A 10,653-nucleotide genomic window follows, 5' to 3' on the forward strand; every position below is an offset into this window, starting at 1 on the left:
GCCGGGAGGGACCAGTGGGCGGCGAGAGAGATGAAAGCGTTGGGAATATTCCGGACAGTTTTCCATCTGGGGTGTGAAAACATTCTGGAAACGGACAGTGGGAATGGCTGCATAACGTGGAGAGTGTACTTAATGCCTCTGATTTACACGTAAAAGGATTTAAAATAAGTATATTTCACTATGATAATTTTAAAGCTTTTTTTTTTTAAGATATATTCTGGATGTAGAGCCAATAGGGCTTGCTGACGTGCTGGCTTTGGGCAAGGAAGGTGCCAAGAACAGTGCCCAGATTTTTAGTTCCGAACTGATAACATGTGACTTTATCACCTTGCTCACCTCCAGGCTCTGAGGCGAGTGAGGTGGAAAACAAATGGCCCTGTGACAGCCGTGACCACAGTGGGCGTATTCCAAGAATCCAGAGTAGAATAAGTATTAGAAAACCTATGATGAGGACATTAGTTCTACGACTTCAGGCCTGGATGTAGGGAAATGGTGATGCCCTAAGAGAAACAGGGACCAAGGGATGAACCCACAGCTGGGAGAGAAACAGCAGCATCCAGAGAAACCTTCCAAGGTGTGAATTCTCATTTATTTCCCCCCATTAAGAACCTGAGGCTCAGAAAGGTTCGGCAGTGGGGCTGGCATCCTAGAGCTAAGACTCAAATCCTGACTGTGGTTATTTCAAGTCCTGCAGTCTTTGCTTTGGGATGCAAGATCAGTGGACGATGTCCAGTAGGGCATTAAAAACTTGAACCAAAAACTCACGGAGACAGAACAATGCTAAAGGCATAGATGTTTATAGTCATCTAGGGAGATGGACGGAGAAGGCAATGGCTCCCCACTCCAGTACTCTTGCCTGGAAAATCCCATGGACAGAGGAGCCTGGTACACTGTAGTCCATGGGGTCGCTAAGAGTCGGACACAACTGACTTCACTTTCACTTTTCACTTTCATGCATTGGAGAAGGAAACGGCAACCCACTCCAGTGTTCTTGCCTGGAGAATCCCAGGGACGGGAGAGCCTGGTGGGCTGCCGTCTATGGGGTCGCACAGAGTCGGACCCAACTGAAGCGACTTAGCAGCAGCAGCAGCGGCAGGGAGATGGAAGGAAGGAAGGGAGGGAAGTCGCTCAGTCGTGTCCGACTCTTAGCGACTCCATGGACTGCGGCCCACCAGGCTCCTCCGTCCATGGGATTTTCCAGGCAAGAGGACTGGAGTGGGGTGCAAAGTAAAGCTATAATAAGAGATCATCCACAGACAGAAAACAGACAGCATGGAAGTCGGAGTCAAGGGAATGTGGAAGAGGCAGCTCATTAAATCACCTTTCAAGAAAAAAGAAAAGTCAAGACTTCCCTGGTGGTCCAGTGGCTAAAACTACGTATGGGCTCCCAGTGCAGGGGGCCTGGGTTCAGTCCCTGGTCAGGGAACTAGACCCCACTTGCCGCAACTAAGATCCCACATGCTGCAACAAAGACCCCACACAGCCAAATAAGTACATGAAGAAACATTTAAAAGAAAGAAAAAATCACCTTTCTACTATGAGTTTGGTCAGAACGGGCTCTTCATACTGGGTGGTATCTTCATTTGGCAGACTCTCGCTTTTGACCTCTCTCTTGACTCCCGGGTCCTTTGGCTGCACGTCCAGTGCTGGCGCGGCACTCGGCGACACGTCTTGCCTAGGGGCATTGCCATCTTGTTTGGCAAACTCTGGATAATCGGAGGGAGACGAGGGAGAACGGACAGACTTGTCCCCCTTTTTATCTGCTTTTTTCTTTTCTTTCACCATGGCCTTTAGAGGACCTAAGGTTCACTTTATTTAGATAAGTATCCAATGACTCCTTCAGTTGAAAGCTATGCGTTTCAAGGACTTGGGGAGTTTTATCTGAAAAATAAAAATTATGTCTCTGAATACTTGAGGGTTTCACTCACAGTTACAATTTTAGTCTTTTTAAAAAGTTATTTATATTTATGGATTTGGCTGAGCCGGGTCTTAGTTGTGGCATTATGGGATCCAGTTCCCCGACTAGGGATGGAGCCTGAGCCCCTGGCATTGGGAGCAGAGTCCTCGTCACTGGACCACCAGGAAAGTCCCTACAATTTTAGTTGTACAACCCCAATGTCATTATCATTCTCTTCCTACAGCCTGAAAAACTAATTACAAGGATCAAGTACCACCAGGTTATAAAAAGCAATTTCAATATTACATTGTCCTAAGATTTTTAAAATTGGAACCACCATCTATCATTTCTTTTCAAATAGTGTTCCAGTAAGAAAGACAACCCTTTGTGGGAAAAAATATCAACCTAACCTCTAAAATCTTACCTACCACCAGTTCATACTGTAAAAGCCCACCTCTGTACGTCCCCCTGGCAAAGTGCTCAGGAGCTGAACCCAGGCTCCTGCACCGTCCCCTTCCCAACCGTCCTTCTGCTTCAGATGTCAAACAGAAAAAACAGTAACTTGTCTGCTTATAAGGATTAAATAAGACGATTCACAAAATCAATTATTCTGTCACTTTCCTATTTTCAAACTTGCAGCCATCGGCTACCTACTCCCTGGGACAGCATGACAATAGATTGAGGCCTCCTATGTCAGACAAGAAACCTTGTGTTAATCATTTGCCCAAGGTCCCAGAGCTGAGGGCCAGGGCTCCAAAGCCATAGTATTCGTGGCCCCCCAAAATTGGCCCCACTGAAGACATCCCAGGACATCAAGCAGGAGGCAGAGGTGAGTCCCAAAAGGCAAGCCAAGACTCCTCTAAGCTGTGCCTGAGGGGAGCAGTGGCTGTCGCAGGCCCTCTGCCTGCCTGGCATTCTCTGGCCACCTGATTTCCGCTCACTGCCCCCAACCCCCCAGGCTCTGCTCTCACCAACATGGTCCTGCTCCCCTCTTCCTTCAAAACCCCATCACCCTTTCCAGCCCTGCACCCCCACCTCAGGAATGTCAGCGAAGCAAGACGCTGAGGCTTCTAAACTCGTCTTTACTACAGGCTTTCCGCTCCCCCATCACCGAAGTCTGAACTACTAATAAAGCAAACTTCCTTTCTCGTGGCCTGTTTCTTACCAACTTTTGTGTATCTTCTGCTCTCCCTGAGTTGAGGCTGTATTACGGACCGTTTACTTTCCTTAGCACGAGAGGGGCTCGCATTCTCTGGGCCCAGGCTCCCAGCTCGGTCCTGTCCCTTCCTCCGCCCTCCCCGCCCACCGCTCACCCGCTCGCGTCCCCGGAGGCCGAGGAAAAGCCGAACCTGGCCGTCACGCCAGCCCTGACGCAAAGAGGGCCGCACGACTGGGACCCCAGGACCCCCGGAGGCAACCACCTCGGTGGAGACCCAGAGAGGATCCGGCCGGGACGGAGGCAGCACGGCGTCCAGACCCGGACGGTCTCCAGGCAACCATGGGCCCCGCCCCGCCCCGACCTTAAAGGGGCCGCAGCACGTGCTTTGCCCTTCAGAGCAGGTAGCAATATGGAACCCAACTGACCTGGGTTTTCCCTCCTCTGCTAATTGCCCTGCGGCCTCTCTCAGCCTGTATCTTCGCCTTGCTACTGCTAAGTCACTTCAGTCGTGTCCGACTCTGTGCGACCCCATAGACAGCAGCCCACCAGGCTCCCCCGTCCCTGGGATTCTCCAGGCAAGAATACTGGAGTGGGTTGCCATTTCCTTCTGCAATGCATGAAAGTGAAAAGTGAAAGTATCTTTGCTTTAACACAAGACTAACTCAGGAACTCAGGTGTTACTTTTTCATTACTGCCATAAACAAGTTACCCCAAACTTACTGGCTTAAAGCAACACAGATTTATCATCTCACAGTTTCGGGAGGCGTCCAAAAGGAACAGGTTTCTTTGGCAGCTCCGGGGAGAATCCTCAGGTTTCTAGAGGTCACCTTCCTCTATCTTCGAAATCAGCATCATTTCTCTCTCTGGCACAGCTGGGGAAAGTTCTCCATTTTTCAGAAGACATGAGCTAGACTGGGCCACAGAACCAACCCCGGGCACGCCGCCCCCATCCCACCACCCTTACGCCTGCAGAGCCCCTTTGCCCACCTACAGCAAGTATTCAGGGGTTCTGGGATTAGTACAGGGGGCCTCTGGGGAGGCCTCCCTTCCTCTCGAACCCCAATTTGCAGAGTTCTTGCAAATATTAAATGAGATCTTTCAGGTCCACCAGCATAGCAGTTACATGAGTGACAATAATTATTACTTGACTGTCTCCTCACACCTAAGGACTCCTAAGTCTGTAAATGAAGGAAGCCCACTGGGCAGAAAGGTGGAGAGCAGGGTTAGGGTGGAAGGTCCACACTGGATATCGTCCACCAAATGCCATTTGGACCCTGCAGAGGGCATGCTTACTTCCATTTCGGGCAGAGTTCAAACAGGACGAGATTCTATGAAAAACTGACAACACACTAGGGATTCTCCCTCCAGTACACTCAGTAACTAGAGCGTCTTGCAGTCCACACTCCAAGGAAATCAAATCACAGCATCAACGTTACAGAAAAATCAGAATCTTTTATTTCCCCTTGCCTACAACAGTCTTTGGGCTTCCCAGGTGGCTCAGTGGTAAAGAATCCACCTGCCAAGCAGGAGATGCAGAAGACTTGGGTTTGATCCCTGGGTCGGGAAGATCCCCTAGAGAAGGATATGGCAACCCACTCAAGTACTCTTGGACAGAGGAGCCTGGCAGGCCACAGTCCATGGGGTCGCAAAGAGTTGGACACGACTGAGCAACTGAGCACGCACAACAGTCTTTGCCATTCTGGCTGCAGCGGGGAACATTTAAAAGAGAGATCCAGGAGCTCCCTGTCAGTTCAGTGGTTAGGATCCTGGGCTTTCACCGCGGTGGTCCAGGTTTAATCCCCGAAAAGCTCGTAACACTGCCAAAAACAAAACAAAAATTACAACAACAAACAGATAGAGAGACCCCGATCCACCTGCTCAACTTCTTCCAGCTGGACAGAGAATCCCCCTTGGGTTTCTAGATTCTTTTCTAAATTTAATATTTAGCAGGGTTCAGGATGACTAGCTCCAAAGAACCGTAACATTAGCTTTATGAAGTGAAACCATTAGGAATTTAATCGTCGTTAAGGGCTGAAAGTTACAGACCAAAATACATCAGGCCACAGCAGAGGTCTCAGTGACTTCTAAAGTGCTCTATTTCTGTAAAATATACTCTTGCCTCTTTACACGCACAGGCTCGCATTTAAAAGCAAAACAAGAAAAGTATTGCAAGCAGTGCTCCATGTGGATCAAAAAAGTCCTCAAGATCATTTCTAAATGGATCTGATGCCTTTGGAAGTAGCAGTTGCATTTAGAAACAAACCCCCCAAACGGTTTGTTAAAGCCCGGCCTTGCAAAACAGAAAAACCTGCAGTACGATCAACAGCTCTATAAAACGGAAAGCGCTGTCAGCTCTGAGAAATGACATCCAGGTTGGCAATGTGTCTCATGGTGGGCCTTCCGTGGGGACAGTTCCAGGGATGGTCCATCTCCCCCATGTGTGTGATGAGTTTCTTCATCTCGCTTGTGTTAAGAGGGGTTCCAATCATCACCTGCGTGTGAGACATGATGGCTTCAATTAAAGCTTTACTGGTCTGGGTTAGAACAGCCACACTTCAGACTTCCCTAGCAGAGAATCTGCCTGCCAGGTGGGAGACCTGGGTTCAATCCCTGGGTGGGGAAGATCCCCTGGAGGAGGGCATGGCAACCCACTCCAGTATTCTTGCTGGAGAATCCCCCATGGGCAGAGGAGCCTGGTGGGCTACATACAGTCGATGGAATCACAAAGAGTTGGACACAACTGAGCGGAATCACAAAGAGTTGGACACAACTGAGCGACTAAGCACAGCACAGCCATTCTTCAGAAGCAGTGTACTCTACAGAGAGGCTGGACAAGACTTTGTCTTGTGTTCCCTGCAAAGTCCTGTCTGGAAGAACCTTGGCCTCTAGGGCCCCAGCCGTCGGGCCCCTTTGTGAAATCCAGCCCCTCTGTGGCTCCCTCATGGTAGCACATCCTTGAGAGAGCTGTGGCCCACTCCCGTCCAGGACCAACCAGTCACACCAGTTCCACCAGCACCCACAACCCCACCGCAATGGCCTCCCACCCTGGCGACCACAGCGGTCTAACAGATCTCCCTGCTCTCCCAACCCCGTCGTCCCTTCAACCCATCCTCCACTCAGGGCCAGAGATTCCTCTTAAAAGTCTGTCAGGAGCTTCCCCCGTGTCGCAGTAGATAGAAGTCCGTCTGCCAAAGCAGGGGCCATGGGTGCGATCCCTGGACCAGGAAGATCCCACATGCCACAAGCCACTAAGTCCCTGCGCCATGACTGGGCCTGTGCTCCAGAGCCTGGGAGCCACAACTACTGAAGCCTGTGTGCCCAGAGCCAGTGAGCCGAAACCATGGAGCCAGCGTGCTGCAAGTGCTGAAGCCCGAGCATCGACAGCCTGTGCTCCCCGACAGGGCAAGCCACTGCAGTGAGGAGCCCCCGCTCTCTGCAACCAGAGAAAGCTCGCACACAGCAATGAAGACCCAGCTCAACCAAAAAACCAAAAACCCCGCAGCCACCCCCCAGCCTGTATAAAAGACCGAGTGTACCACGTGACGTGACCCTCGCTGGCCTTTGCACCCACATCTGCAAGCAAGCAGCCCTTCCTCCCTGACTCCAGCCTCAGAGACACCCTTGGTCTCTTGCACAAGCCCGTGAAGCAAGTACCTGCCTCAGGCCTTTGGCACTGGCTGCGCCCTCTACCTGGCACACGCTTCCCACAGGTGTTTGCGTGTCTCAAGGCCCCTCTCCCTCAGGCTGCCGCTCAAATGTCCCTGCCTGCCCTCAGCGGAACAGCTCGCCCGTCTGTCCTCTGCAGTGCCGTGGGGAGGCGACTTCAGTTGGGTGCTCAGGGAGGGCGGGAAGGCACCAGGCGGGCGAGGAAGGCATGTGGAGCAGGGCATCCAGGCAGAGGGCTTGCGGCGGGAAGCAGATAGAAGCTGGCATGCCTAGAGCCAAGGGCAGGACATGGGCCCCTGGGTGCAGAGGAGACCGCTCCCAGTCTGTGTGCTGTGTGGGGACAGCACCAGGGCCCTGCCAGCGTTGGGGGGTGGCAGCTGGCAAGCACACACTGCCCGCCCTGGAGGTCCCTGCAAAATGCACGCTGACCGCAGGGCCTCTGGACAACCTCCCACAGGGTCAAGAACTGGCAGCACCTACTCCTTCTCCACCAGGATCATTAACACCCCTCAGGTCCACAGACGAACAACGGGGACACACGGCGGGCTGCACAGGATCGCTGGAGGTGCTGGGAGGACGCTGCCTCGGGGATGCAGTAACTATGGGTCAGGGCGGCCGTGCAGGGCTCAGGTTACGCTGGCTGAGGACGACGGGACCCTCTAGGCACATGGCCCAGGGTGACCATCGCCCACACTTCACGGGGCTGTCCGGGGCTGAACCGAGGACTCCCGACCTGAAGCAGACCCCTGGGGGCCCTGCAGGCGAGCGTTCCTTACTTACAGACTTGCGACAGGCTCTGGAGGCGAACATCTGCCGGACGCGGGAGGGCCGGCACATGACCCCAGGGCTGTCACTCAGCATGAAGAGCAGCTCGTCTATGTCCTGGGGTCCAAAGGTCCAGTTCTTACTGGTTGGCAAGGAAATCAACTTGGCTCTTTCAGTGACTGGTGCTGAAAGAAGACAATTCGGGGAAAAGGCCATCATTTGAAAAATGCGTTTCATTTGGGTGCTACTTGTCAGGAACATCTAAAAGACAGGGTGGATGCAAAGCGCTGTGGGGGGAAGCCTGTCCATCTCCAAAAACACGCTGTGCAGGGCCTCAGAGATCGTTCTCAGCTCTACAAGGACGCAATCCTACCTTCTAAGTAATAACTTACCGTGTTCATCAATAACAAAGTCAAAGCCATTCTTCCTGAATATTTCCAGATTTTCTATTAGAATCGCTTCATTGACAGCCGTTAGGCTGAGAGTCTGAGGTCTGAAAAACAGAGACCCAAACGAGATCTTGAAGGCTCTAAGACAGAAATGAAATTGAAACAACAATTCTGTGATTTATTCAAACATGAATAACATGCTTTCAGCTGTGAACCTCACCTGTCACAAAACTCCATTTCCTTTTCTAAAAAAATTATTTTTTTTTGGCCACGCCTCAAGGCATGTGGGATCTTAGATCCCCAATAGAGGATTGAACCCCATGCCCCTGCAGTGGAAGTGCAGAGTTCTAACCACTGGACCGCTGGGGAAGTCCTAAGCATTTCCTTTTAATTTCCATTTTTCTTTTTTTTTAAAAGATCTTCTTAGAAGTCAGAATTAACTCCAAAAGTAGTTTATGTTTCCTCAATCTGCCATCCTACCCAATGACTCTTTTTTTTTTAAATGATAACAATATAACCTAAAAAAGCTATTTTTCCTCCTCATAATAAAGAGAGTTTGAAAACTTGGCTTTGGTCATTATAGATGTTTGAAAACAGAGGAAATGGCATCTGTTCCACTATCCTGCTCCTTCTCCTGCCTGCATCCTTCATCCAGCCATCTCCCCTTCCAGCGATCCACCTATCTCTCCACCTGGATTTACAGAAACCACTAAAAGACAGGAGCTGTGAAGGTGAGCAAACACAGACCCGTCCTCTGCTCTCATGGAACAAACAGTCTAGTGGGGAAAAAAGACAAGTCACGCAAACAAACTATAATTACAAACTACACAGAGAATCAGGAAGACGAGACACTCAGAGACTTAGGAGCACAGAGCACGTGAGACTTGGCCTGGAGAGTGGGGGCGGAGGTGGTCACGGAGGGCTTCTCTGAGGAAGTAACCTTTGGGCTGAGATCTGGGGGTGAGAAGCAGTTATCAGGTGATGGGGGTAACAAGTGCTCTAGGCAACAGTCTGTGCAAAGGCCCTAGGATGGACCACGGATGTTCCCAGAGCCACACAGACAGATCTGCTTCCTTCCGCTTGATGGCCAGGGAGGAATTAATCAGGACTATGGAGGGAACACAAAGGATGGTCAGGGTGGCTCAAGTGTGGAGGAGAGGAGAGGAGGGCTTAGGACAGCTGAGAGGTCGTCAGGGCCGAGCAAGGCAGGGCCTGGGAGGAAAGGAGGCAGCTGTGGTCTTTACCCTTTCACCCCGAAGTGTGGTCCACCGGGAACCCACTGTGGCCTGGGATTATCCAGGTCAACTTGAAATGCCACAAACGAGACTGTAATTATGCAAAATGGCTAAAAAATAAATGGCCTCTGCGAGAGGGATAGGAGCAACTCAGTATTCTAAAGTGGCTCATTCACTGTCTTTACTACTCCTACTAAAAATAACGGTAATTAAACCATTCTGCAGGAGACAGAGGAAACAGAGTACTCAGCAGATAAACTAGGTAAGGGTTCCAGCCCAGAGACGGTTTCAGCGGTAACATCTTCATGACAGTATCTGCTACTGCTGGGATCTGAGTTAATTACATAGTTTAATTTCCCAAATGAAAACCCATGACCTCTCCTTACGACTCTTACTAAAGATTTCTGGTTTACATGCTACACAACCACACCACCTTGTAAAGTGGTCAGTGTAACACATTCAATTTGGCTAAAGAGAGAGAAATACCAAATTCTGCAGTGACTAATTACTGGAATTGCTCTATCATAGCTGAGGACAGACACACAGGCACCACTGACCTTCTGAACACGTGAAGTGAAGTGACGTGTCAGTCGCTCAGTCGTGCCCGACGCTTTGCGACCCCATGGACTGCAGCCCACCAGGCCCCTCTGTCCATGGGATTTTCAAGGCAAGAATATTGGAGTGGGGTGCCATTTCCTTCTCCAGGGGACCCACATACTCTAAACAGACATACTATAAACTGTCCTTCATCAAAAGGATTTCCTGGCCAACCAGTGATGGGCATTTTTGAATAGCTAAAAAGCTGTGATCGTTAAAGAACCCATCAGCTGTGTGCCCTTGGGCAAGTGATTGAACCTCTGTGTGCGTCTTCAGTGTTATCCCCCGTGAGACAGTGGTACTACACAGTAACTATTTCAAAGGGATGTGAGGATTAAATGCAAAATTTTCAGCAGTGCCTGGCACAAAATAAGCACTACATAAAGGGCAGGTATGACTATTAACATGCAAAAAGTGTGAAATCTGCTTTAAGGATATTTAGGACCAAAAAATATAGATAGATAAAGATCTGTTGTTTGCCAAGCTGTATCTGACTCTCTATGACCTCCCCCCACAGACTGCAGCCCACCAGGCTCCTCTGTCCATGGGGTTCTCCAGGCAATAATACTGGAGTGGGCTGCCATTTCCTCCTCCAGGGGATAGTCTCAGACCGGGGATCAAACCAGAGTCTCCTGCCTTGGCAGGCAGATTTTTTACCACCGAGAATCTGGGTAACCACCAGGGAAGCCAGAGATAAAGACAGAAGACACACCTATAAGCTAAGTCTGGGATGTGAATGACACTGAATTCTGAGCACTGAGATGCACTTACGCTATAAGCCTTTGACCCTGGAGAACAGTGTGCTGCTGAAGCATCTCGAAGTTGTATTTCTCGTCCGTGGCATGCTGGTCCACTATGAAGATATCTGCATTCAGCTTGGTGATGATAAACCCCAAGTTAAACTGACCAATGATTTCCATTTCTGCAAACATCGTTTTGCTGTGT

General features: G+C 50.4%; 2 protein-coding genes across 6 annotated transcripts in view; both read right to left on the bottom strand.

The window, feature by feature from the left end:
- RSPH10B (radial spoke head 10 homolog B (Chlamydomonas)) overlaps positions 1–3,364 on the bottom strand; it is a 25,517-nt gene extending 22,153 nt beyond the window's left edge. For 2 of the 3 annotated variants that reach the window (XM_010845751.1, XM_010845749.1), the window contains exons 1-2: positions 3,247–3,364; positions 1,529–1,881 (exon numbers count right to left, since the gene is read on the bottom strand). In XM_010845751.1, the coding sequence (XP_010844053.1) occupies positions 1,529–1,785 (257 nt within the window). In that variant the 5' untranslated portion in view covers positions 1,786–1,881; positions 3,247–3,364. Of the gene's footprint in view, positions 1–1,528; positions 1,882–3,210 lie in introns of all 3 variants that reach the window. The other variant, XM_010845750.1, reaches the window with a different exon arrangement.
- Positions 3,365–4,254: 890 nt separating this feature from the next.
- PMS2 (PMS2 postmeiotic segregation increased 2 (S. cerevisiae)) overlaps positions 4,255–10,653 on the bottom strand; it is a 23,803-nt gene continuing 17,404 nt past the window's right edge. The window contains exons 12-16 of one of the 3 annotated variants that reach the window (XM_010845755.1): positions 10,480–10,647; positions 7,880–7,980; positions 7,503–7,672; positions 5,365–5,548; positions 4,255–4,873 (exon numbers count right to left, since the gene is read on the bottom strand). In XM_010845755.1, coding sequence (XP_010844057.1) covers positions 5,405–5,548; positions 7,503–7,672; positions 7,880–7,980; positions 10,480–10,647 — 583 coding nt within the window. In that variant the 3' untranslated portion in view covers positions 4,255–4,873; positions 5,365–5,404. Of the gene's footprint in view, positions 5,549–7,502; positions 7,673–7,879; positions 7,981–10,479; positions 10,648–10,653 lie in introns of all 3 variants that reach the window. The other 2 variants (XM_010845757.1, XM_010845756.1) reach the window with 2 other exon arrangements.

Source organism: Bison bison, unplaced genomic scaffold (assembly GCF_000754665.1).
Source record: "Bison bison bison isolate TAMUID 2011002044 unplaced genomic scaffold, Bison_UMD1.0 scf7180017864223, whole genome shotgun sequence".
In the NCBI taxonomy this organism is placed as follows: domain Eukaryota; kingdom Metazoa; phylum Chordata; class Mammalia; order Artiodactyla; family Bovidae; genus Bison; species Bison bison.